Genomic DNA, 27,271 nt, shown 5'->3' with positions numbered 1-27,271 from the left:
TTTCCTAACGTACGCTTCGTGAGAACTCCTACCCATCGAAGCCAGCCCTCTGTTGACACCATATTTTGACACCATCGAAGACTAGTGTGCTGATCAGTTCGATTAGTGAAAAACAAAACGTGAAAATGAAAAAGAGGCTCTTTTTTGCAACACTAGCAAAAAATGCTAACTGCTGTGAATATGTACTGGAATTGTACTTTCACCGGCGGACATGATTCTTGTTACCTTTGCCGGCTTTGGATTCTGACTAGCCAAATACTGATTAAGATCAACGCCCATCCTCTTTAGTTGAGAGAGATAGTTAACCAACTGCTCCCCAGCTTCTTTCTTTGCCTAAAGAAACAAGTTTTAGTTTAGAAAAATGTCTCGGTTTGTCTTGCATGAAATTGCAGGTGTAACAGTAAAATATAAAGCAGAGTGCAACGTGAAGGAAAAAAGAGAAGGGTACTTGATGGTGATGATGATGAATATTATCATCGATGATCAAGTATTCTTCTCTTCCTCAATCATACAGAATAATTACAAGGGACTGGCCAACTGTTCTCTCCTGTCATAAATTACAAAAAAATTACAAGGGACTGGCCAACTGTTCTCTCCTGTAATAAATAACAGTGAAATTACAAGGGACTGGCCAACAGTTCTTTCCTGTAATAAATTACAGAAAAATTACAAGGGACTGGCCAACTGTTCTGTCCTGTAATAAAATTACAAGGGACTGGCCAACTGTTCACTAGTGTAATAAATTACAGTAAAATAACAAGGGACTGGGCCAACTGTTCTCTCCTGTAATAAATTACAGGAAATTACAAAGGACTGGCCAACTGTTCTCTCCTGTAATAAATTACAGGAAAATTACAAAGGACTGGCCAACTAAATAACAAGGAACTCGCCAACTGTTCTTTCCTGTAATAAATTACAGTCAAATTACAACGAACTGGCCAATTGTTCTTTCCTGTAGTAAATTACAGAAAAATTACAAGGGACTGACCAACTGTTCTCTCCTGTAATAAATTACAGTGAAATTACAAGGGACTGGCCAACTGCTCTCCTGTAATAAATTACAGAAAAATATATATATGCCGCTTGCCAGCGGAGTACGTATGCCGCCTGCCGGTATATATATGCCGCCTGCCGGCGGAGTACGTATGCCGCCTGCCAGTATACATATGCCGCCTGCCGGCGAAGTACGTATGCCGCCTGCCAGTATATATATGCCGACTGCCGGCGGAGCACGTATGCCGTCTGCCGGTATATATATGCCGCTTGCCGGCGGAGTACGTATGCCGCCTGCCGGTATATATATGCCGCCTCCGGCGAAGTACGTATGCCGCCTGTCGGTATATATATGCCGCCTCCGGCGAAGTACGTATGCCGCCTGCCGGTATATATATGCCGACTGCGGTACATATATGCCGACTGCCGGTACATATATGCCGCCTGCCGGTATATATATGCCGCCTGCCAGAGGAGTACGTATGCCGCCTGCCGGCTAAGTACGTATGCCGCTGCCGGCGAAGTACGTATGCCGCCTGCCGGACGTATGCCGCCTGCCGGTATATATATACCGCCTGCCAGAGGAGTACGTATGCCGCCTGCCGGTATATATATACCGCCTGCCAGAGGAGTACGTATGCCGCCTGCCGGTATATATATGCCGCCTGCCGGTATATATATGCCGCCTGCCGGTATATATATGCCGCCTGCCGGTATATATATGCCGCCTGCCGGCAGAGTACGTATGCCGTATGCCGGTATATATATGCCGCCTGTCGGTATATATAACAGAAAAATTACAAGGGACTGGCCAACTGTTCTCTCCTGTAATAAATTACATGAAATTACAAGGGACTGGTCAACTGTTTTTTCCTGTAATAAATTACAGTGAAATTACAAGGGACTGGCCAACTGTTCTCTAGTGTAATAAATTACAGTGAAATTACAAGGGACTGGCCAACTGTTCTCTCCTGTAATAAATAACAGTGAAAATAAAAGGGACTGGCCAACAGTTCTTTCCTGTAATAAATTACAGAAAAATTACAAGGGACTGGCCAACTGTTCTCTCCTGTAATAAATTACAGGAAAATTACAAGGGACTGGCCAACTGTTCACTAGTGTAATAAATTACAGTGAAATTACAAGAGACTGGCCAACTGTTCTCTCCTGTAATAAATTACAGGAAATTACAAGGGACTGGCCAACTGTTCTCTCCTGTAATAAATTACAGAAAAATTACAAAGGACTGGCCAACTAAATAACAAGGAACTCGACAACTGTTCTCTCCTGTAATAAATTACAAGAAAATTACAAAGGACTGGTCAACTGTTTTCTAGTGTAATAAATTACAGGAAACTACAAGGGACTAGCCAACTGTTCTCTCCTGTCAGAAAAATTACAAAGGACTGGCCAACTAAATAACAAGGAACTCGCCAACTATTCTCTCCTGTAATAAATTACAGAAAAATTACAAGGGACTGGCCAACTGTTCTCTCCTGTAATAAATTACAGAAAAATTACAAGGGACTGGCCAACTGTTCTCTCCTGTAATAAATTACAGTGAAATTACAAGGAACTGGCCAACTGTTCTTTCCTGTAATAAATTACAGTCAAATAACAACGAACTGGCCAATTGTTCTTTCCTGTAGTAAATTACAGAAAAATTACAAGGGACTGGCCAACTGTTCTTTCCTGTAGTAAATTAAAGAAAAATTACAAGGGACTGGCCAACTGTTCTTTCCTGTAGTAAATTAAAGAAAAATTACAAGAGACTGGCCAACTGTTCACTAGTGTAATAAATTACAGTGAAATTAAAAGGGACTGGCCATCTGTTCTCTCCTGTAATAAATTACAGGAAAATTACAAGGGACTGGCCAACTGTTCTCTCCTGTAATAAATTACAGTGAAATTACAAGAGACTGGCCAACTGTTCTTTCTTACAGTCAAATTACAACGGACTGGCAGATTGTTCTTTCTTGTAATAAATTACCGAAAAATTACAAGGGCCTGGCCAACTGTTCTTTCCTGTAATAAATTACAGGAAAATTACAAGGGACTGGCCAACTGCTCTCCTGTAATAAATTACAGAAAAATATATATATGCCGCTTGCCGGCGGAGTACGTATGCCGTCTGCCGGTATATATATGCCGCTTGCCGGCGGAGTACGTATGCCGCCTGCGGGTATATATATGCCGCCTCCGGCGAAGTACGTATGCCGCCTGTCGGTATATATATGCCGCCTGCCGGCGGAGTACGTATGCCGCCTGCCGGTATATATATGCCGACTGCCGGTATATATATGCCGCCTGCCGGTATATATATATGCCGCCTGCCGGTATATATATGCCGCCTGCCGGCGAAGTACGTATGCCGCCTGCCGGCGAGGTACGTATGCCGCCTACCGGACGTATGCCGCCTGCCGGTATATATATACCGCATGCCAGAGGAGTACGTATGCCGCCTGCCGGTATATATATACCGCCTGCCAGAGGAGTACGTATGCCGCCTGCCGGTATATATATACCGCCTGCCAGAGGAGTACGTATGCCGCCTGCCGGTATATATATGCCGCCTGCCGGCGAAGTACGTATGCCGCCTGCCGAAATATATATGCCGCCTGCCGGCGAAGTACTTATGCCGCCTGCCGGCGAAGTACGTATGCCGACTTCCTGTACATATATGTCGCCTGCCGGTATATATATGCCGCCTGCCGGAATATATATGCCGCCTGCCGGAATATATATGACGCCTGCCGGTATATATATGCCGCCTGCCGGTATATATATGCCGCCTGCCGGCAGAGTACGTATGCCGTATGCCGGTATATATATGCCGCCTGTCGGTATATATAACAGAAAAATTACAAGGGACTGGCCAACTGTTCTCTCCTGTAATAAATTACATGAAATTACAAGGGACTGGTCAACTGTTTTTTCCTGTAATAAATTACATGAAATTACAAGGGACTGGCCAACTGCTCTCCTGTAATAAATTCCAGAAAAATATATATATGCCGCTTGCCGGCGGAGTACGTATGCCGCCTGCCGGTATATATATGCCGCCTGCCGGCGAAGTACGTATGCCGCCTGCCGGTATATATATGCCACCTGCCGGCGAAGTACGTATGCCGCCACCTGCCGGTATATATATGCCGCCTGCCGGTACATATATGCCGCCTGCCGGTATATATATGCCGCCTGCCAGAGGAGTACGTATGCCGCCTGCCGGTATATATATGCCGCCTGCCGGCGAAGTACGTATGCCGCCTGCCGAAATATATATGCCGCCTGCCGGCGAAGTACTTATGCCGCCTGCCGGCGAAGTACGTATGCCGACTTCCTGTACATATATGCCGCCTGCCGGTATATATATGCCGCCTGCCGGCGGAGTATGTATGCCGCCTGCCGGTATATATATGCCGCCTGCCGGTATATATATGCCGCCTGCCAGAGGAGTACGTATGCCGCCTGCCGGTATATATATGCCGCCTGCAGGTATATATATGCCGACTGCCGGTACATATATGCCGCCTGCCGGTATATATATGCCGCCTGCCAGAGGAGTACGTATGCCGCCTGTCGGTATATATATGCCGCCTACCGGCGAAGTACGTATGCCGCCGAGGTACGTATGCCGCCTGACGGTATATATATGCCGCCTGCCGGCGGAGTACGTATGCCGCTTGCCGGTATATATATGCCGACTGCCGGCGGAGTACGTATGCCGCTTGCCGGTATATATGCCGCCTGCCGGTATATATATGCCGCCTGCCGGCGGAGTACGTATGCCGCTTGCCGGTATATATATGCCGACTGCCGGCGGAGTACGTATGCCGCTTGCCGGTATATATATGCCGACTGCCGGCGGAGTACGTATGCCGCTTGCCGGTATATATATGCCGCATGTCGGTATATATATGCCGACTGCCGATACATATATGCCGCCTGCCGGTATATATATGCCGCCTGCCGGCGAAGTACGTATGCCGCCTGCCGGCGAAGTACGTATGCCGCCTGCCGAAATATATATGCCGCCTGCCGGCGAAGTACATATGCCGCCTGCCGGCGAAGTACGTATGCCGACTTCCTGTACATATATGCCGCCTGCCGGTATATATATGCCGCCTGCCGGTATATATATGCCGCCTGCCGGTATATATATGCCGCCTGCCGGTATATATATGCCGCCTGCCGGCAGAGTACGTGTGCCGTATGCCGGTATATATATGCCGCCTGCGGTATATATAACAGAAAAATTACAAGGGACTGGCCAACTGTTCTCTCCTGTAATAAATTACATGAAATTACAAGGGACTGGTCAACTGTTTTTTCCTGTAATAAATTACAGTGAAATTACAAGGGACTGGCCAACTGTTCTCTAGTGTAATAAATTACAGTGAAATTACAAGGGACTGGCCAACTGTTCTCTCCTGTAATAAATTACAGAAAAATTACAAGGGACTGGCCAACTGTTCTCTCCTGTAATAAATTACAGTGAAATTACAAGGAACTGGCAAACTGTTCTTTCCTGTAATAAATTACAGTCAAATAACAACGAACTGGCCAATTGTTCTTTCCTGTAGTAAATTACAGAAAAATTACAAGGGACTGGCCAACTGTTCTTTCCTGTAGTAAATTACAGAAAAATTACAAGGGACTGGCCAACTGTTCTTTCCTGTAGTAAATTAAAGAAAAATTACAAGGGACTGGCCAACTGTTCTTTCCTGTAGTAAATTAAAGAAAAATTACAAGGGACTGGCCAACTGTTCTTTCCTGTAGTAAATTAAAGAAAAATTACAAGGGACTGGCCAACTGTTCTTTCCTGTAGTAAATTAAAGAAAAATTACAAAAGACTGGCCAACTGTTCACTAGTGTAATAAATTACAGTGAAATTAAAAGGGACTGGCCATCTGTTCTCTCCTGTAATAAATTACAGGAAAATTACAAGGGACTGGCCAACTGTTCTCTCCTGTAATAAATTACAGTGAAATTACAAGAGACTGGCCAACTGTTCTTTCTTACAGTCAAATTACAACGGACTGGCCAATTGTTCTTTCTTGTAATAAATTACCGAAAAATTACAAGGGCCTGGCCAACTGTTCTTTCCTGTAATAAATAACAGGAAAATTACAAGGGACTGGCCAACTGCTCTCCTGTAATAAATTACAAAAAAATATATATATGCCGCTTGCCGGCGGAGTACGTATGCCGCCTGCCAGTATACATATGCCGCCTGCCGGCGAAGTACGTATGCCGCCTGCCAGTATATATATGCCGACTGCCGGCGCAGCACGTATGCCGTCTGCCGGTATATATATGCCGCTTGCCGGCGGAGTACGTATGCCGCCTGCCGGTATATATATGCCGCCTCCGGCGAAGTACGTATGCCGCCTGTCGGTATATATATGCCGCCTGCCGGCGGAGTACGTATGCCGCCTGCCGGTATATATATGCCGCCTGCCGGTATATATATGCCGCCTGCCGGTATATATATATGCCGCCTGCCGGTATATATATGCCGCCTGCCGGCGAAGTACGTATGCCGCCTGCCGGCGAGGTACGTATGCCGCCTGCCGGACGTATGCCGCCTGCCGGTATATATATACCGCCTGCCAGAGGAGTACGTATGCCGCCTGCCGGTATATATATGCCGCCTGCCGGTATATATATGCCGCCTGCCGGCGAAGTACGTATGCCGCCTGCCGAAATATATATGCCGCCTGCCGGCGAAGTACTTATGCCGCCTGCCGGCGAAGTACGTATGCCGACTTACTGTACATATATGCCGCCTGCCGGTATATATATGCCGCCTGCCAGAGGAGTACGTATGCCGCCTGCCGGTATATATATGCCGCCTGCCGGTATATATATGCCGCCTGCCGGTATATATATGCCGCCTGCCGGTATATATATGCCGCCTGCCGGTATATATATGCCGCCTGCCGGTATATATATGCCGCCTGCCGGCAGAGTACGTATGCCGTATGCCGGTATATATATGCCGCCTGTCGGTATATATAACAGAAAAATTACAAGGAACTGGCCAACTGTTCTCTCCTGTAATAAATTACATGAAATTACAAGGGACTGGTCAACTGTTTTTTCCTGTAATAAATTACAGTAAAATTACAAGGGACTGGCCAACTGTTCTCTAGTGTAATAAATTACAGTGAAATTACAAGGGACTGGCCAACTGTTCTCTCCTGTAATAAATAACAGTGAAAATAAAAGGGACTGGCCAACAGTTCTTTCCTGTAATAAATTACAGAAAAATTACAAGGGACTGGCCAACTGTTCTCTCCTGTAATAAATTACAGGAAAATTACAAGGGACTGGCCAACTGTTCACTAGTGTAATAAATTACAGTGAAATTACAAGAGACTGGCCAACTGTTCTCTCCTGTAATAAATTACAGGAAATTACAAGGGACTGGCCAACTGTTCTCTCCTGTAATAAATTACAGAAAAATTACAAAGGACTGGCCAACTAAATAACAAGGAACTCGACAACTGTTCTCTCCTGTAATAAATTACAAGAAAATTACAAAGGACTGGTCAACTGTTTTCTAGTGTAATAAATTACAGGAAACTACAAGGGACTAGCCAACTGTTCTCTCCTGTCAGAAAAATTACAAAGGACTGGCCAACTAAATAACAAGGAACTCGCCAACTATTCTCTCCTGTAATAAATTACAGAAAAATTACAAGGGACTGGCCAACTGTTCTCTAGTGTAATAAATTACAGTGAAATTACAAGGGACTGGCCAGCTGTTCTCTCCTGTAATAAATTACAGTGAAAATAAAAGGGACTGGCCAACTGTTCTCTCCTGTAATAAATTACAGTGAAATTACAAGGGACTGGCCAACTGTTCTCTAGTGTAATAAATTACAGTGAAATTACAAGGGACTGGCCAGCTGTTCTCTCCTGTAATAAATTACAGTGAAATTACAAGAGACTGGCCAACTGTTCTCTCCTGTAATAAATTACAGTGAAATTACAAGAGACTGGCCAACTGTTCTCTCCTGTAATAAATTACATGAAATTACAAGGGACTGGTCAACTGTTCTCTCCTGTAATAAATTACAGTGAAAATAAAAGGGACTGGCCAACTGTTCACTAGTGTAATAAATTACAGTGAAATTACAAGGGACTGGCCAGCTGTTCTCTCCTGTAGTAATTTACAGAAAAATTACAAGGGACTGGCCAACTGTTCTCTAGTGTAATAAATTACAGTGAAATTACAAGGGACTGGCCAGCTGTTCTCTCCTGTAATAAATTACAGTGAAAATAAAAGGGACTGGCCAACTGTTCTCTCCTGTAATAAATTACAGTGAAATTACAAGAGACTGGCCAACTGTTCTCTCCTGTAATAAATTACAGTGAAATTACAAGAGACTGGCCAACTGTTCTCTCCTGTAATAAATTACATGAAATTACAAGGGACTGGTCAACTGTTTTTTCCTGTAATAAATTACAGTGAAATTACAAGGGACTGGCCAACTGTTCTCTACTGTAATAAATTACAGTGAAATTACAAGGAACTGGCAAACTGTTCTTTCCTGTAATAAATTACAGTCAAATAACAACGAACTGGCCAATTGTTCTTTCCTGTAGTAAATTACAGAAAAATTACAAGGGACTGGCCAACTGTTGTTTCCTGTAGTAAATTAAAGAAAATTACAAGGGACTGGCCAACTGTTCTTTCCTGTAGTAAATTAAAGAAAAATTACAAGGGACTGGCCAACTGTTCTTTCCTGTAGTAAATTAAAGAAAAATTACAAGAGACTGGCCAACTGTTCACTAGTGTAATAAATTACAGTGAAATTAAAAGGGACTGGCCATCTGTTCTCTCCTGTAATAAATTACAGGAAAATTACAAGGGACTGGCCAACTGTTCTCTCCTGTAATAAATTACAGTGAAATTACAAGAGACTGGCCAACTGTTCTTTCTTACAGTCAAATTACAACGGACTGGCCAATTGTTCTTTCTTGTAATAAATTACCGAAAAATTACAAGGGCCTGGCCAACTGTTCTTTCCTGTAATAAATTACAGGAAAATTACAAGGGACTGGCCAACTGCTCTCCTGTAATAAATTACAGAAAAATATATATATGCCGCTTGCCGGCGGAGTACGTATGCCGCCTGCCGGTATATATATGCCGCCTGCCGGCGGAGTACGTATGCCGCCTGCCAGTATACATATGCCGCCTGCCGGCGAAGTACGTATGCCGCCTGCCAGTATATATATGCCGACTGCCGGCGGAGTACGTATGCCGTCTGCCGGTATATATATGCCGCTTGCCGGCGGAGTACGTATGCCGCCTGCCGGTATATATATGCCGCCTCCGGCGAAGTACGTATGCCGCCTGTCGGTATATATATGCCGCCTGCCGGCGGAGTACGTATGCCGCCTGCCGGTATATATATGCCGACTGCCGGTATATATATGCCGCCTGCCGGTATATATATATGCCGCTTGCCGGTATATATATGCCGCCTGCCAGAGGAGTACGTATGCCGCCTGCCGGTATATATATGCCGCCTGCCGGCGAAGTACGTATGCCGACTTCCTGTACATATATGCCGCCTGCCGGTATATATATGCCGCCTGCCGGTATATATATGCCGCCTGCCGGCAGAGTACGTGTGCCGTATGCCGGTATATATATGCCGCCTGCGGTATATATAACAGAAAAATTACAAGGGACTGGCCAACTGTTCTCTCCTGTAATAAATTACATGAAATTACAAGGGACTGGTCAACTGTTTTTTCCTGTAATAAATTACAGTGAAATTACAAGGGACTGGCCAACTGTTCTCTAGTGTAATAAATTACAGTGAAATTACAAGGGACTGGCCAACTGTTCTCTCCTGTAATAAATTACAGAAAAATTACAAGGGACTGGCCAACTGTTCTCTCCTGTAATAAATTACAGTGAAATTACAAGGAACTGGCCAACTGTTCTTTCCTGTAATAAATTAAAGAAAATTACAAGGGACTGGCCAACTGTTCTTTCCTGTAGTAAATTAAAGAAAAATTACAAGGGACTGGCCAACTGTTCTTTCCTGTAGTAAATTAAAGAAAAATTACAAGAGACTGGCCAACTGTTCACTAGTGTAATAAATTACAGTGAAATTAAAAGGGACTGGCCATCTGTTCTCTCCTGTAATAAATTACAGGAAAATTACAAGGGACTGGCCAACTGTTCTCTCCTGTAATAAATTACAGTGAAATTACAAGAGACTGGCCAACTGTTCTTTCTTACAGTCAAATTACAACGGACTGGCCAATTGTTCTTTCTTGTAATAAATTACCGAAAAATTACAAGGGCCTGGCCAACTGTTCTTTCCTGTAATAAATTACAGGAAAATTACAAGGGACTGGCCAACTGCTCTCCTGTAATAAATTACAGAAAAATATATATATGCCGCTTGCCGGCGGAGTACGTATGCCGCCTGCCGGTATATATATGCCGCCTGCCGGCGGAGTACGTATGCCGCCTGCCAGTATACATATGCCGCCTGCCGGCGAAGTACGTATGCCGCCTGCCAGTATATATATGCCGACTGCCGGCGGAGCACGTATGCCGTCTGCCGGTATATATATGCCGCTTGCCGGCGGAGTACGTATGCCGCCTGCCGGTATATATATGCCGCCTCCGGCGAAGTACGTATGCCGCCTGTCGGTATATATATGCCGCCTGCCGGCGGAGTACGTATGCCGCCTGCCGGTATATATATGCCGACTGCCGGTATATATATGCCGCCTGCCGGTATATATATATGCCGCTTGCCGGTATATATATGCCGCCTGCCAGAGGAGTACGTATGCCGCCTGCCGGTATATATATGCCGCCTGCCGGCGAAGTACGTATGCCGACTTCCTGTACATATATGCCGCCTGCCGGTATATATATGCCGCCTGCCGGCGGAGTATGTATGCCGCCTGCCGGTATATATATGCCGCCTGCCGGTATATATATGCCGCCTGCCGGCAGAGTACGTATGCCGTATGCCGGTATATATATGCCGCCTGCGGTATATATAACAGAAAAATTACAAGGGACTGGCCAACTGTTCTCTCCTGTAATAAATTACATGAAATTACAAGGGACTGGTCAACTGTTTTTTCCTGTAATAAATTACAGTGAAATTACAAGGGACTGGCCAACTGTTCTCTAGTGTAATAAATTACAGTGAAATTACAAGGGACTGGCCAACTGTTCTCTCCTGTAATAAATTACAGAAAAATTACAAGGGACTGGCCAACTGTTCTCTCCTGTAATAAATTACAGTGAAATTACAAGGAACTGGCCAACTGTTCTTTCCTGTAATAAATTACAGTCAAATAACAACGAACTGGCCAATTGTTCTTTCCTGTAGTAAATTACAGAAAAATTACAAGGGACTGGCCAACTGTTCTTTCCTGTAGTAAATTAAAGAAAAATTACAAGGGACTGGCCAACTGTTCTTTCCTGTAGTAAATTAAAGAAAAATTACAAGGGACTGGCCAACTGTTCTTTCCTGTAGTAAATTAAAGAAAATTTACAAGAGACTGGCCAACTGTTCTTTCCTGTAGTAAATTAAAGAAAAATTACAAGAGACTGGCCAACTGTTCACTAGTGTAATAAATTACAGTGAAATTAAAAGGGACTGGCCATCTGTTCTCTCCTGTAATAAATTACAGGAAAATTACAAGGGACTGGCCAACTGTTCTCTCCTGTAATAAATTACAGTGAAATTACAAGAGACTGGCCAACTGTTCTTTCTTACAGTCAAATTACAACGGACTGGCCAATTGTTCTTTCTTGTAATAAATTACCGAAAAATTACAAGGGCCTGGCGAACTGTTCTTTCCTGTAATAAATTACAGGAAAATTACAAGGGACTGGCCAACTGCTCTCCTGTAATAAATTACAGAAAAATATATATATGCCGCTTGCCGGCGGAGTACGTATGCCGCCTGCCGGTATATATATGCCGCCTGCCGGCGGAGTACGTATGCCGCCTGCCGGTATATATATGCCGCCTGCCGGCGGAGTACGTATGCCGCCTGCCGGTATATATATGCCGCCTGCCGGCGAAGTACGTATGCCGCCTGCCAGTATATATATGCCGACTGCCGGCGGAGCACGTATGCCGTCTGCCGGTATATATATGCCGACTGCCGGCGGAGCACGTATGCCGTCTGCCGGTATATATATGCCGCTTGCCGGCGGAGTACGTATGCCGCCTGCCGGTATATATATGCCGCCTGCCGGCGGAGTACGTATGCCGCCTGCCAGTATACATATGCCGCCTGCCGGCGAAGTACGTATGCCGCCTGCCAGTATATATATGCCGACTGCCGGTATATATATACCGCCTGCCAGAGGAGTACGTATGCCGCCTGCCGGTATATATATGCCGCCTGCAGGTATATATATGCCGACTGCCGGTACATATATGCCGCCTGCCGGTATATATATGCCGCCTGCCAGAGGAGTACGTATGCCGCCTGTCGGTATATATATGCCGCCTACCGGCGAAGTACGTATGCCGCCGAGGTACGTATGCCGCCTGCCGGTATATATATGCCGCCTGCCGGCGGAGTACGTATGCCGCCTGCCGGTATATATATCCCGCTTGCCGGCGGAGTACGTATGCCGCCTGCCCATATATATATGCCGACTGCCGGCGGAGTACGTATGCCGTCTGCCGGTATATATATATGCCGCCTGCCGGCGAAGTACGTATGCAGCCGCCTGCCGGTATATATATGCCGCCTGCCGGCGGAGTACGTATGCCGCCTACAGGTATATATATGCCAGCTGCCGGCGGAGCACGTATGCCGCATGTCGGTATATATATGCCGACTGCCTGCGGAGTACGTATGCCGCTTGCCGGTATATATATGCCGCCTGCCGGTATATATATGCCGCCTGCCGGCGGAGTACGTATGCCGCTTGCCGGTATATATATGCCGACTGCCGGCGGAGTACGTATGCCGCTTGCCGGTATATATATGCCGCATGTCGGTATATATATGCCGACTGCCGATACATATATGCCGCCTGCCGGCGAAGTACGTATGCCGCCTGCCGGTATATATATGCCGCCTGCCGGCGAAGTACGTATGCCGCCGCCTGCCGGTATATATATGCCGCCTGCCGGTACATATATGCCGCCTGCCGGTATATATATGCCGCCTGCCAGAGGAGTACGTATGCCGCCTGCCGGTATATATATGCCGCCTGCCGGTATATATATGCCGCCTGCCGGCGAAGTACGTATGCCGCCTGCCGAAATATATATGCCGCCTGCCGGCGAAGTACTTATGCCGCCTGCCGGCGAAGTACTTATGCCGCCTGCCGGCGAAGTACGTATGCCGACTTCCTGTACATATATGCCGCCTGCCGGTATATATATGCCGCCTGCCGGTATATATATGCCGCCTGCCGGTATATATATGCCGCCTGCCGGTATATATATGCCGCCTGCCGGCAGAGTACGTATGCCGTATGCCGGTATATATATGCCGCCTGCGGTATATATAACAGAAAAATTACAAGGGACTGGCCAACTGTTCTCTCCTGTAATAAATTACATGAAATTACAAGGGACTGGTCAACTGTTTTTTCCTGTAATAAATTACAGTGAAATTACAAGGGACTGGCCAACTGTTCTCTAGTGTAATAAATTACAGTGAAATAACAAGGGACTGGCCAACTGTTCTCTCCTGTAATAAATTACAGGAAAATACAAGGGATTGGCAGACTGTTCTCTCCTGTAATAAATTACAGAAAAATTACAAAGGACTGGCCAACTGTTCTTTCCTGTAATAAATTACAGTGAAATTACAAGGGACTGGCCAACTGTTCTTTAGTGTAATAAATTACAGTGAAATTACAAGAGACTGGCCAACTGTTCTCTCCTGTAATAAATTACAGTGAAATAACAAGGAACTGGCCAACTGTTCTTTCCTGTAATAAATTACAGTGAAATTACAAGGGACTGGCCAACTGTTGTTTCCTGTAATAAATTACAGGAAAATTACAAGGGACTGGCCAACTGTTCTCTCCTGTAATAAATTACAGTGAAATTACAAGGGACTGGCCAACTGTTCTCTTCTATAATAAATTACAAAAAAATTACAAGGGACTGGCCAATTGTTCTTTCCTGTAATAAATTACAGGAAAATTACAAGGGACTGGCCAACTGTTCTCTCCTGTATTAAATTACAGAAAAATTACAAGGGACTGGCCATCTGTTCTCTCCTGTAATAAATTACAGTGAAATTACAAGGGACTGGCCAACTGTTCTTTCTTGTAATAAATTACAGGAAAATTACAAGGGACTGGCCTGCTGTTCTCTAGTATAATAAATTACAGTGAAATTACAAGGGACTGGCCAACTGTTCTTTCCTGTATTAAATTACAGAAAAATTACAAGGGACTGGCCATCTGTTCTCTCCTGTAATAAATTACAGTGAAATTACAAGGGACTGGCCAACTGTTCTTTCTTGTAATAAATTACAGGAAAATTACAAGGGACTGGCCAGCTGTTCTCTCCTGTAATAAATCACAGAAAAATTACAAGGGACTGGCCAACTGTTCTCTAGTGTAATAAATTACAGTGAAATTACAAGGGACTGGCCAACTGTTCTCTCCTGTACCACTTTTCCGGTATGCCCGTTAGTAATTTTTTACATCCCGAAAACTATGTCTCGGTACTCAGGTACCGAGACAAAAAATTTGGTGAGGAGGGGTAGTGTTATTCAACAAAAGGATATAGATGGCTACTGGCAATTCTAACGTTTTTCTACGTCCTTCTACCTATAGACAGTACTAGACCTCCTCAACGTTGAACTAACTTGGAGTTGCAAATTCTTTTCAGCAACCATCTGCTTCATCTTTTCTTCCCGTTTTCGATCTTCGAGAGCTATCTCGTGGTTTACCTCGTCGCTAAGAAAATCAGCTCCAAACATAGGCAAATCAGGATATACGTGTAATTTACAGATCCAATGTTCGACTATGCTCAACTTGTTGAATTTTCAGCTCGTGCTCTGCGCATTGGCAAAGTCAGTTCCAGAAGAGCACATTTATTTAACTCACCCATCTTCATCGACTGGAGCTCGGCTCCCAATTTCATATCAGTCACATCCTGTTGCTGCTCCTCTTGCTCAACCTAAATACCCAGCAAAATTTCACTTGACATAATTAGAGTTGCCTACAAGTTATATACTGAAAGCCTTAATTGCGTTCTTGTTCTATTCGCATCATCGTGCATTTGCTAAAATTGTTTCTGGAACCAGACTGTGACAATTGGAAAAGAATACCTGCAGCTGTTGCGGTGCCTGGTAGCCCCTATAGACGACCTTGTTGATGTGATATCCAATGCTCTTAGCCCGTGCTAGCAACTGCGGATACGAATCCAATACATTCAGCTGCCCCGTCTTTTCCAAGAACTCTTCGTAGCTAAATCGCAGGTCAAAAGACGTCAAGCTTGTCTCTGTTTCGCTCACGTAAGCTGTGATGCAAAAGCAACGACATCAGCAGTCAATCCGCTACAAAATTTAAATTACATAAATTCACGTTCAGAACTATAGCCTTACTTTGCCATGTCCGCTATTGGATCTCTAGTTTGCTGAAGCTACACATACAACAACAACTCATACATCTTCAACTAAACGCCTTAGATGACTGACCATTAAATCAATGCTATTTATCTCATAGAAAAGCATCAACTTGACTTTTACTAGAGCGTCATCCAGCGTTCTCACTTCATCAACCTGAAGTCCATCCCTTTCTTAGAAGAAAATAGGATGTACAAAATTCATGCACTCACGTTGTAGTAGAACTGATCCGGCACAACTTTGAGTTTCGTGAATTTCCACGTATTAGGTATGAGTCGCGTTTTATTGGCCGGATCGGTGCCGTGCCACGAAAATTCGTGCACCCTGCAAAACCACAAGTCAGATCCCCACACTGATCTATTCTATGGTACTGTACTGTACCAGTCTTCTGCGGATGGAACAAACTGGGTGGGCCCATGCTGGAGACGTCGTTCGACCTTGCCCGATTCAACTTTCCTGTAGACGACGAGCACCTCGTTGGCATCCAGAACAACGGCTGGTTTGACTTCGATTGAAACAATTTCAAGGGGGTGAAGAAATTCCACGCAGGGCCTGTCAAAAAAGAGACGGCAGTCGACAGGCGAACTCGCACAACCAAAGGAACGAGCTACAAAACGTAGTTGGGCCTCTGCTTACCCTGGCCTGTGTTCGATCAGTCCGTTTTTGTAGGAAATACGTAGATATTCGGTCTGCCATGCTGCGAAGCGATCCAGGATACGAAACTCTTTTGCTCGCCACAAGAAAATCTATTACAACGTGCATGTGTGATCAAAATCGGCCGCGTTTTGCTGTAAAGACCTGCTGTGGTCCTTCGACGAGTCTCGCCACACCCATTCGGTTGATGACGAACGCCTACAGTACCGTGCAGAGAGTCTGTGCGTCTACGATCGATCGTTTCTAAATTCACCTTTCCGCCTTGTGGTATTGTCCTCCACCCGCTCACCATTGTTTTACAGTTCTAGTTGTGTTCAGCCTCGCACGCTAAGATGAACCATGACGTCTCAGAACCAAATTGAATTTTGAGTAGTGTTTTCACTATTAATTGATTAATCTCCCTAGAATAGATGAGACGTTGACTGAATTAAATTGCTTCCATTTGTGTTACACTCCTGCATAATTAGTCAACGCTGAAGACTAAGCAACGTATTGTATCAGAGTCCATTCCCAAGCAGCGTAATTAAACAATATGTCTACTTAGTTAAGTCAAACTGCTAAATCTTCCTATCACGCAACGTAAGTGTAAATTTTCCTACGCAAGAAGAAGCCGTCCTTTAGAAGAGGAAAGCAACGTGACGAAAAAACAATACCTGTCTTCTTGACTACGAGCTAGGTACTCTCGCTCAATGAGAGACTCAATTCGCTTTTTTATAACAACAGGATTAGGCAAAAAGCGAGCCTTCAGTTGCTGAATGCACTGCAAATGAAAAAAAAGTAGTTTTGCATTAGGCTATAGCTCGTTTTCTTTACCTGGGTAATCAGGTCATTGTGCTGAGCCTGCTTACGAGCTTTCATTATTCTCACGATGCACGCCTCGATCTTATAAAAGCAGTCAAGAAAATAATAAATAATAATCATCAGGTATGGAAAAATGATGAAGAGGATATTCATGCTTCCTGTCTTCATCCACTTTTTGCCGCGTTTCTTTCCTCTCGGGTTCAGATTCTCCTCTAACAGCGACTAAAAAAGAGAAGACGCATATATATACAGACAAAATCGCGCGCACAAATATCTACTGGCACACCCGCTTGAATTTTAACTCTATATAACTTCGACTGAAATTCATCATTGACTTGGAAAACGTGAGTCCGAACTACGACGATACCGCTTCTTAGGAAGATACCAGAGTGAAAAAAAAACGCGCACGCAGTACCTATTTCCCTCGACTTGGGCTCTTTCACTAGAATTCTTTGAGATGCTTTACCGCACGCCAATGACTGAAGCGATCGAGTGAGATCCCGTTCGGGAATCATCGTCTCCTGTTGAAGTTCCTACGCAGCGAAAGTGACTCCATCACAAGTCAGTCGAGCGATAGGCCCGTTACCTCAAAACTCCACGCGTCTCGCTTATTGAACAACATGAGTACGCACATTTGAAAAGACGTCACTTGAAGAATGTGTTTCTTGATGCCTGACGATCCAGCCGACGCGCCCTCGTTGGCCTGCGAATTCTATTCCTAGACAAAGGCAAACTCTTGGCCATTCTTACCGGTTCTCTAACAGAAGAAGGATAGAATTGAGCATGCAGATCAGCAAATCCCTATGGCACACAAGAAGAAAAAAAAAACGTTTTATTTCTCTCGCCCGCTTCGCGAGCGAATAGCTACCATGTGTGACTGCAAAGTAAGTTGTCGTCCAGTGTGAGCATTGATGTAGAACCTAGTGACTCGTCAAAAAAACACACGACATAGGCAAAAAAAGAAATCAACTACCGCTTGAAGCTCTCAAAAGCACGCAAAGCTTGCGTTGGGATGTTGCAGTTGACGGGCGGCGCGTGAACGGGCCAGCAACCCGTCGTCAATACGCGAACGCTGAGATCGACGCCGCCCAGATTGTTCTGAACGAAGTGCTCTCGCATGACGCGCAAAGTTCTCTATACGCTTGTACTGACCCCGGTTTTTTGTAGATGACTTCGAAACTCGTCCATTGTCGAATTCGAAAGGACCATGTCTTTGAACATGCCCTCCAATTTCGTCGTGAATTGACATCCGCATTCCGTCTACGACAGGCCGTCTGAAGAAGAAAACTCAAGAATGAACTTTTTCTCACTTTCAGTTTCGATATCATATTCTTCTCGGTGTCGTCGGAAGCGCTTTTGTTGAAAAGAAGTCTCTTGGCCAAGTGCTGCTTGTAGTATCGTTCAAATACGTCCTAGAGCAAAGGCTGGTTCTGCCTAGCGTCCTATCCTATCTTCTCTTCTTACTTTTTCCTGAAGGTACCTGAAAAGAATCATGCATCTGTCGAGCACATTTTCAATCTCCTGTTCTGTCATCTGAATTGCAATCAGTGACGTCAAACGGTACCAATCAAATCGCTTCTTCTTCTTCTTACCCCCTTGGTCCCCTTCTTCAGCTTGTCATCCACAAACAAAGACAAGTACTCCGGCGACTTCAAATTTATATTGATGAAATATTCAAAATCCTACAAATTCCACCCCATCAATATATCTCGCCGACCGGTAGATAATCGACTCACCGAACCAACGGTACGCGCAAACAGCTTGTCCGACTGAAAGGCCTCAGAGAGAAATCTCCCATATTGCTCTCTCAAATCCAATAAACTCTAACACAATAAACGCAGTGCAGCAGCTATTCGTTAGAACCTATACCTGTCTACTACCTGCACGAAAGTGATAGCATTCTTTCCTCCCGACGACGCTTCGCCTTCGTCCTCCTTCACCAGCGCTGTGCCGAGTTCTCGTAGGTGCTTGCTCATGCAGCCGACCATCACTTGGTGACCACTCTCGACGCGACCGAACAGTTTAAACATGCAGGATAAATCGCTGATGCGTTCGTTCTTCAGCATGAAAACGACACCGGAGTTTTCCATCTTCGCGGCGTAGGAACATAAGAGAGTCGCAAACTCGGGTAAGAACACGCGGGTAGTACCTCTACGATTGTACGCATGTGAGCACTGATCAGCTCCTTTTCTAAAACCTATCGAAAAAGGAGCGTCCTTATAGAGCCCCCCTTTCGTTTTTAATTTGACGACGTACTTTAGTTACTGGACCGTCTGTGGAAGGATCCAAGTAATGCGTGGCTCTTTCTCTCTCTTCTCTCACTCGTGCATCCACCTAGGTAAACTCCCCATTCGAGAGACGTGCGGCACCGTCGCAGTGATCTGTACCTTTCGGATGTAGACTGAAGCACTGTTTTCTGTCAAAAGATTCTGACTTTCAACCTGGCAAACGAAAGAACGTAAAAACGAATCCTCATCAAATAGATTGGCCAAACCTTGTAGAATTCGGCCGTTTCTTCTAAAAACGGCCTTTCAAACTCCTCTTCATAGACTTCCTTAGGATTAGCAGGATTTCCGCTCAACATCATCAACATCTGACAGGCCGTCTTAACAGCGCCTCTAGAAAAAACAAAAAAAAACAGTCAAAGATCAACCCATTGCATCTAAGTTCTTTACTTGTCAGCCACCTCCCCGCGTCGTTCCCTAGCCACGGCATCGAGCAAAGTCGCCGTTAGACGTTCTCTAATAGGCCCGTGCCGCACCACCTGTCATTACGCAATTAAAAGAATTCCAATGTACTCATGAAAGAACACGCACCGATTCGCGAAAGGTTGCGAGACCCATGTCGTAGACGTTGACCAATTTGGCTTGAGCAACGAAAACCCGATCCTAGTCGCGCGACCCATCTCGAATATTAATTAAAGAACAATCCATCGCACGCACCATGTACATCAATATATCTCGAATCATGACCATCGACGTCTGATGATCGTTCCACGCCGCGTTGAGAGTCTCCAAAAAATTATTATTGAGCGACTCCAACACGGTATTTCGAACCTAGACAACGGGGGTCCACGTTCACACGCCCCCTTCCTTCATATGAAAAAAAAAAGAGAAAGCCCACCCTATCCTGCAAGTGTTCCTCAACAACAAGCTTGGAACGATCGTAGAGCTTCTGTCCTTGCTTGAAGAGGACCATGTTGTAGGCGTTTCTGAACGTGGCCAATGCCGTCGTGTGAGAGACGAAGAAAAAAAAACGCGCGTCTGCTTTTTACCTATAGAGCTCTTCGAAGCTGAGTCCGCTGTTGTTTTTCTTCTGGATCTCCTGTATCGCGCTTTTGAGAAGGTTCCACGTGTCGCTGATGAACTTCTCGTCCATATTCAGCTGCGAAATTGCGTCGGTTAGGCGCGACGACCTCGCGGGGCGTCGCGTGGGGAAGCGATCTCACCGGCAGCGCTCGAATTCGCATTTTAGACGGTTCTTTCTTCGGTTTTCCGAACGACGACGACATTATGATTGCTTTCGATGTCGAGCAGTCGCTTTCGCGATGTGTTCTAGGCGATCTTCGCTTTTATTTCGATCGAAACGGCTGGGTTCTGCTCGCCAACGCGCTCCCGGATTGCCTAAGCGTGCGTTGGCATTAGTGACGTCATTATCGATATCGCTCAATAACATATTGCGTAGGCGAGCCTAGCAACGGACCGGGTTTGGAGACACTTGCTCCTCAATAGTAGGCGTTCCCAAAATTTTTTGAAAAGGGACTATCGAGGTTCGTTTATTCGACGAAAACGGCGGTGTAATTAAATTAATCGTTTCCGGTGGGCGGCGAAAATTTTTCCATGTACTGTTGCTATGCAGAAAACGCGATTTTGAAGATGGCAATTGTATTATCGAGCGAGTGACCTACACGCCGTAGCGTCGAAGTCATTAAGGACAAAACCCCGTTTTTTTGGCATATAGTAAGGGGGTACTACTCTCTGGAAATGGAAATACCGATTAATGATATCCGATTTGACCCGAGTATCAGTACCGATCGCGAGCAGTCTTGATCAGTGGTAATACTGACGCTGCTCCGAATCCGTACCGATAGACAGTGGAAAGAGTGCAGGCGTCTCTGGCTGTCCGCGTGCAATCGCTACGATTCTCGCGCGCAGCAAGAGAGTCTGTCGATCGAGAGAAATGTGTTATGGGTGCGAATGTCTCGCACGACGGGCGGATCTCTCGCGTCGTACGATCACGTATCTTCGACGATCGAGAGAAATGTGTTATGGGTGCGAATGTTTTGCACGACGGGCCCATCTCCGGATCGTCCGTCGCACACTGTGCTCACGCGAGTGGAGTGGGTCATCCCGCATCGAAGACGCAGGCCTCGTCGCCGACGTCTCGATGCAGGATAGTCAGAGCAAAGGCGGCAGAAAGTGTCTGATTCTCGCGTCGTACGATCACGTATCCTCGACGATCGAGAGAAATGTGTTATGGGTGCGAATGTCTCGCACGACGGGCGGATCTCTCGCGTCGTACGATCACGTATCTTTGACGATGGAGAGAAATGTGTTAAGGGTGCGAATGTCTCGCACGACGGGCCCATCTCTCGCGTCGTACGATCACGTATCTTCGACGATTGAGAGAAATGTGTTATGGGTGCGAATGTCTCGCACGACGGGCGCCATCTCTCGCGTCGTACGATCACGTATCTTCGACGATCGAGAGAAATGTGTTATCGTACGTGTACCCGTTGAATATGTTTGCGACGATCGGAGGCGGAACGGCGGCAAATAAGACGGACAAAGATCGGCGAGAAGGCGTGTCCATGTCGGTATCTTAGCGCGCGCTTAGTCCCTTAGCATCTTTTGAGTATAGAAGCGGTTTTATCATATCTACTCCGCGAGTTGCGTCTGCCAGCTGCGTCGTTCCAGTGGGGGTTGTATCTTTGATTTGATTTCTGCTTTACGTATTGATTCTTCTGGCCGGGGCCCCCTTTTCCTTGGCAACGGTCTACACAAACCCCGCGATTGTCATGCACGGCTCTTCGCTGTGAATTCCGACGCATCCTAAACATGCCAGCAATTCGTAAAAAGGCTAAAGGCGGCAAGATCGCCGGCAGAAAGAAGGGAAAAGGCAAAAAAGGCAAAAAAGGCAAAGGAAAGAAGAAGGGAAAGAAAACCAAGCCACTTCTGGGCGCAAAAAAGATTCGATCGCCGGGCGAAGCAACGCAACAATTTCACAAAGCCTACGTGCGTATATGCAAGGAAAGAAATTCGACACCCGTAGCGGAAATCATGGCCAATTGCAAGGAAAAGGCAGAAGAAGACAAAGCAGTTACAAAAGTGAGACGAGCAGCGAAAAGGGGAAGGCGTACGTAGTAAATTCTGGCTCGATCGCTTTTTAGTTTACTCTCGAGCCGGCCTCAAGATTTTCCCAATCCGTTTATCCTCCAGTCGTCTTTGCAGACTGGCTGAAAGCCGTGCAGGAGATCTATTACGATTACGTCAAGGAGCTGTGCGTTTGGGGTGTCCGCGTCACCGACATGGACGCGACTAATTTAGTAAGTCTCTTCATGCAAACATTGACCTACTGTTACAGCCTATTTACACTGGACTTCCGTGCCTTATATGGCTAAAAGTAGACTAATCAACAATTCATTAGGGCATTATAGATTTAGACCGCAAATGACTTCCTGTTTGATGTACGTTTCTGCTTAGGCTTTGTGCATGGAAACCGATGCGGGTAGACGGAATCTGGAGCTTCTGACGTTTCTCAGCACGTCGCTGACTGCTTTCGGTTTGAAACGAATAATCCGGTTAGTGAAAAATACGCGATGCTTTTTGTGAAATTATGCGTTTTACTTCGCGGAAAAGGAGCATACGCTTGGGGTCTTTAGTTCGTCTAAATGTCAGTCACAACAGGTAGGACCCCCTTGGACGCTGTTTTTCTGTCTGCGCTACTGTGGTTAATAATCAGGTTCGGAGACGAAGGTTGCCTCGTCATGTGCGACGGTATCGCTGGCAATTACGTTCTCCAGTATTTGAGCATGGATTTTTGCGGTCTGACGCCAGCTGTGGGCGAGAAGTTGGGACAAGCCATACTAACTTCGGGGATAAGGTAAGCTGGGGATGTACTAGGTGTACTCTAAGCGACTCTTCGTCCTTTGTAGTGAGCTGTCTCTGGGCGGAAATAGTCTCCAGTGCGACGGACTCATCCAGCTGATCAATCCATATATCGAAGCGCTTGAGTCGCGATCGATTCACGAGAAAAACCGACGGGAACAGCTAAAAGAGTTCGCCGAACGCGAGGCCGAGAAGCGGAAGGAGAGAGCGGCGCTCGGGCCCCTTCAGGCGAAGCTGATGGAAGAAAAAGAAGACATGGGAAAATTGGACTACGGCGATTTGAACGGATACCTCGTCCCGTCGCCGCCGTTGCCGCCTCTGAAGTACATGAACGTGGAGGACAATGGGATCGACGTTCACGGCAAGGGAGGAAAGTACGCACCAGTCGTCTCTATGCGTTTAGTGAGAAGGTAAAAAAAAGTTAAGGTTATGGCCGGTTTACTTAAAACAGTGGCTAGCCTGCTGGAGTATGATAGACTTCACCAGTCACAATGTTAGTCTTGGCTAAGTAGAGCATACCAAAGCGAGCTAGCACGGGCGAGTGTGAGAACCTGTGAGCTGTCGTGGTAACCAGTCTGGGCCTAGGTGGATTGAAGCCTCCGCAATTCTTCGCGAGATTAATCTCTGTGGAAATCTCATAGGAGAGCCTGCTGCGAGGGAACTATTGACCGCGCTCGAAGCTAGGAAGGAAGGTCGGAAAGATTTGTCTCTAGCGGTGTACTCTTCTTACTCATATCTCTCTGGCTTTTTTTTGTGCCTTAGCTTCGCTTTCTCCCATTTGCCTTACGGTTACGCACTGCATTGAACACGAGCTCTTTGCAAAGATCGTCAAATTAGGGTCAGTGAAAAAGAAGAAAAAGTTGCTCGGAAAGAAGAAGAAAAAGAAAGGAAAACGAAAATGAAAAACCCCATCTATCCTACCAACCAATTAAGATTAATAATATTCAGGAACTCTACTTTTCTAGACTGATTGCTTTCTTGCTGCATACGTAATTTTTTTACTAACGAAAATACCGTCTGTGTACAGACCCATTATTTTACTATGGCAAAAAGGCAGAGCGAGAGACACAGGTTCAAACCATCAAACAGCTGTCTGCTTTCGTCCTGACAGTGAAGTCCTCGGACGCGCCCACTCAACGAAATCGTCTATGAGCACGGGCCAGGCGCCTAGAGACAGAAAAAAAACAAATAGAGGAAAGGCAATCAATGCTGCCGCTGCTGCTAACCTTCTTCGTCATAGTTTGACATGTCATCATTGATCATAACGCAGAAATCCAGAAGGAGATTCCACGTGTCTTTCGGTATGGAACGCTTATGATTTTCCTAATAAGGAGAATCGGAATCGGCACGCACAAGAGAAACTCCCGCGTCGTCTCACCTGCAGAAACGTACACCACAAATCGAGAAACTTGAATCGATCCTTCAATATTAAATTCCAATAGGCAATCGCCATTTCTAATTCTAGAGGAAAAACGACGCAAAGCGTTCTCGCGCGTCAGCGAAGGGATCGAATCGACTCGCTAACCTAAGCCCTTTTGGCCAGGCGTTCTCGCAAACATAAAGGTGAACTGGTAAAAATCCTTAAACTTTCGCGAGTCGCGCAGTTCGGCATCGAGCATGGGCAATTTGAATTTCAACTTATCTAGACTATCGCATCTGGGAAAAAGAGTAATTTCAAAACCACGCCCACTCCCCATTTCACGACCAACCCCACCCTAAATCGGCCATTCCTTCGACGAATTCCTTTCGGGTGAATTCGCACTGGGTCGCCGCCTTGAATTTCCACGCTATAATCAGCACGGTTCGACTCGTTGGATCCAACGCGAGACTGTCGCAAAATTTGCTGACGCCGTCCGCCAATATTTTGTCCTCTTCGACGGAGTCTGAATGAATGCGACGTGTTCGCGAGCGTTTTTCGTCGTGGGTGTGGTCACTTGCCTCGGAATTTGTCGAATGTTTGGTTTAGCTTTTTCTTGTCCGCTGTGATTCGCGTTTCCTTGTAGTAGCGATCCGGATTGATGAAGTAGTTGTCCGTCGATATGTCGAGTCGCCATTCGTGCTGCGAGAGGCAATGAATGGCCGTTCTTTCGCTCGTATTCGTGAAGGCGATGAATCGCTGAACTTTTTCTCGCTGCGAGGGCTTTAGCTTGTGCTAGAGCGCAATCACAACTTTGTTGACTGCCCATTCAGAGCGCTAGAAGCGATTCTTACCATGCTACTTCTCAGTATCCGGGCCGTCTTACAGTAGGGCTTAGCAAACCCCCGGGTTTTTTTTCGTTCGAACCACCCCGTAACGTGCGCTAGGTTATTGCACTTCCCTTCTCGTTCCCTTTTCGCCCTGTTCGCTAGCTTTACGATGAGCGAGAGAAGTCAGCGCGGAGCATTCAAGCCAGCGAGGGCACGTGGCACCGCCCAATTGACCGGGCGCGGCACATCGAGTGCACGTGGCGCCGCCCAATCGACAGGGCGGGGGGCATCGAAGCCAGCGAGTGCACGTGGCGCCGCTCAATCGACCGGGCGGGGCGCATCGAAGCCAGCGAGTGCACGTGGCGCCGCTCAATCGACCGGGCGGGGCGCATCGAAGCCAGCGAGTGCACGTGGCGCCGCTCAATCGACCGGCCGTTCGACGACGACAGAGGCCCGGGACCGTCAACAATCGAGCTCCGCCCATGACTCGCGGGAGGACGTTCGTGTAAGTATGTAATACATGGCACGTGACTCTCGACCAGGAGAGTCACGGCTATGTTATTAATGACTTATAGAATAATCCATGGTTGTGCATTCACGCCCCTCGTGCCCTGAATGACATAATAACCTATACGTATTTGCAATGATGCTTTTAGACCAAAATGAGGGAAATGGAAAGGGAAAATAGAGACTTAAAAGAAGGCTCAAAGCAAATGGAGGTAACAGTAATAGAGATTTTTTAATTAATTTATTGCAAATATTGCTTTTAGATGAAAATGAATGAAGTGGAAACTGAAAATCAGAAAATAAAGGTAACAATAAAGGATGATGGGTAAATCTTTCTTTTTAGATGAAATGAAGGTAGCAGTAATTAGGCTCTTTTAATTAATATCAAATCTTGTTTTTAGACCAAAATGAGAGAATTGGAGAAAGAAAACAGTGATTTAAGAGAAGGCTCAAAGCAATTGGAGGTAACAGTAATAGAGATTTTTTTTAATTATGGGTAAATATTTCTTTTTAGATCGAGATGAAGGTTTGTCTTTGAAATTATTAGTTGTGGACCCCGAGAGTAATTTTCCTTGAAATTATTAGTACATGTAGCAGTATAAGTGGGGAAGGATGTACAACGGGTTTGAACGTTCAAACGGGGGGGTTAGAGTAGAGATACGTGAGGAAGGCTGTACAACGGGTTTGAACGTTCAAACGGGGGGTTAGAGTAGAGATAAGTGAGGAAGGCTGTACAACGGGTTTGAACGTTCAAACGTGGGGTTAGAGTAGAGATAAGTGGGGAAGGCTGTACAACGGGTTTGAACGTTCAAACGGGGGTTCGAACGTTCAAACGGGGGTTGGTTGTGTAGAGATATGGGGAAGGCTGTACAATGGGTTTGAACGTTTAAACGTGGGGTTAGAGTAGAGATAAGTGAGGAAGGCTGTACAACGGGTTTGAACGTTCAAACGGGGGTTCGAACGTTCAAACGGGGGTTGGTTGTGTAGAGATATGGGGAAGGCTGTACAACGGGTTTGAACGTTCAAACGGGGGGTTAGAGTAGAGATAAGTGAGGAAGGCTGTACAACGGGTTTGAACGTTCAAACGGTAGAGATAAGTGGGGAAGGCTGTACAACGGGTTTGAACGTTCAAACGGGGGTTAGAGTAGAGATAAGTGGGGAAGGCTGTACAAGGGTTTTAACGTTCAAACGTGGGGTTAGAGTAGAGATAAGTGGGGAAGGCTGTACAACGGGTTTAAACGTTCAAACGGGGGTTCAAACGTTCAAACGGGGGTTGGTTGTGTAGAGATATGGGGAAGGCTGTACAATGGGTTTGAACGTTCAAACGGGGGTTAGAGTAGAGATAAGTGAGGAAGGCTGTACAAGGGTTTTAACGTTCAAACGTGGGGTTAGAGTAGAGATAAGTG

General features: G+C 45.9%; 4 protein-coding genes and 1 long non-coding RNA gene across 5 annotated transcripts; 2 read left to right on the top strand and 3 right to left on the bottom strand.

The window, feature by feature from the left end:
• Nucleotides 1-48: 48 nt before the first annotated feature.
• LOC136195539 (uncharacterized) lies at nucleotides 49-16,613 on the bottom strand. Its single transcript, XM_065984880.1, has 14 exons — nucleotides 16,517-16,613; nucleotides 16,408-16,461; nucleotides 16,246-16,355; nucleotides 15,991-16,161; nucleotides 15,822-15,933; nucleotides 15,682-15,765; nucleotides 15,589-15,626; nucleotides 15,499-15,540; nucleotides 15,313-15,451; nucleotides 15,219-15,266; nucleotides 15,089-15,161; nucleotides 14,991-15,039; nucleotides 14,848-14,938; nucleotides 49-333 (listed from the first exon to the last, which is right to left on the bottom strand). Exons 1-14 carry the CDS (start codon nucleotides 16,553-16,555, stop codon nucleotides 166-168), a joined length of 1,218 nt encoding a protein of 405 aa, XP_065840952.1. The 5' UTR covers nucleotides 16,556-16,613; the 3' UTR covers nucleotides 49-165.
• A 73-nt stretch (nucleotides 16,614-16,686) lies between these two features.
• Nucleotides 16,687-20,687, bottom strand: LOC136195535 (cullin-3-like). Its single transcript, XM_065984874.1, has 26 exons — nucleotides 20,513-20,687; nucleotides 20,339-20,448; nucleotides 20,188-20,275; nucleotides 20,007-20,120; nucleotides 19,881-19,952; nucleotides 19,740-19,828; nucleotides 19,559-19,682; nucleotides 19,452-19,505; nucleotides 19,321-19,398; nucleotides 19,214-19,261; nucleotides 18,945-19,154; nucleotides 18,801-18,887; nucleotides 18,657-18,746; nucleotides 18,529-18,597; nucleotides 18,375-18,476; nucleotides 18,217-18,324; nucleotides 18,038-18,162; nucleotides 17,933-17,984; nucleotides 17,815-17,865; nucleotides 17,651-17,767; nucleotides 17,480-17,597; nucleotides 17,351-17,419; nucleotides 17,215-17,286; nucleotides 17,077-17,147; nucleotides 16,917-17,023; nucleotides 16,687-16,858 (listed from the first exon to the last, which is right to left on the bottom strand). Exons 1-26 carry the CDS (start codon nucleotides 20,573-20,575, stop codon nucleotides 16,834-16,836), a joined length of 2,313 nt encoding a protein of 770 aa, XP_065840946.1. The 5' UTR covers nucleotides 20,576-20,687; the 3' UTR covers nucleotides 16,687-16,833.
• Nucleotides 20,688-20,985: 298 nt separating this feature from the next.
• LOC136195536 (uncharacterized) lies at nucleotides 20,986-24,233 on the top strand. Its single transcript, XM_065984875.1, has 9 exons — nucleotides 20,986-21,876; nucleotides 21,925-22,391; nucleotides 22,454-22,609; nucleotides 22,767-22,864; nucleotides 22,923-22,970; nucleotides 23,026-23,166; nucleotides 23,219-23,581; nucleotides 23,757-23,863; nucleotides 23,934-24,233. The coding sequence occupies exons 2-9, from the start codon at nucleotides 22,122-22,124 to the stop codon at nucleotides 24,071-24,073; spliced, it is 1,323 nt and encodes a 440-aa protein (XP_065840947.1). The 5' UTR covers nucleotides 20,986-21,876; nucleotides 21,925-22,121; the 3' UTR covers nucleotides 24,074-24,233.
• Nucleotides 24,088-25,402, bottom strand: LOC136195537 (DCN1-like protein 1). The gene is made up of 7 exons (XM_065984876.1): nucleotides 25,383-25,402; nucleotides 25,110-25,323; nucleotides 24,886-25,054; nucleotides 24,697-24,827; nucleotides 24,550-24,632; nucleotides 24,398-24,494; nucleotides 24,088-24,338 (listed from the first exon to the last, which is right to left on the bottom strand). The coding sequence occupies exons 1-7, from the start codon at nucleotides 25,383-25,385 to the stop codon at nucleotides 24,253-24,255; spliced, it is 783 nt and encodes a 260-aa protein (XP_065840948.1). The 5' UTR covers nucleotides 25,386-25,402; the 3' UTR covers nucleotides 24,088-24,252.
• A 624-nt stretch (nucleotides 25,403-26,026) lies between these two features.
• On the top strand, nucleotides 26,027-26,426 carry LOC136195098 (uncharacterized). The gene is made up of 4 exons (XR_010671780.1): nucleotides 26,027-26,077; nucleotides 26,129-26,170; nucleotides 26,267-26,329; nucleotides 26,380-26,426. It is a non-coding gene; the product is annotated as an uncharacterized lncRNA (long non-coding RNA).
• The last annotated feature ends 845 nt before the right edge of the window (nucleotides 26,427-27,271 follow it).

The sequence above is a fragment of the Oscarella lobularis genome, chromosome 14 (assembly GCF_947507565.1).
Source record: "Oscarella lobularis chromosome 14, ooOscLobu1.1, whole genome shotgun sequence".
Lineage (NCBI taxonomy): Eukaryota > Metazoa > Porifera > Homoscleromorpha > Homosclerophorida > Oscarellidae > Oscarella > Oscarella lobularis.
This window is presented reverse-complemented; position numbering and strand designations above follow the sequence as displayed.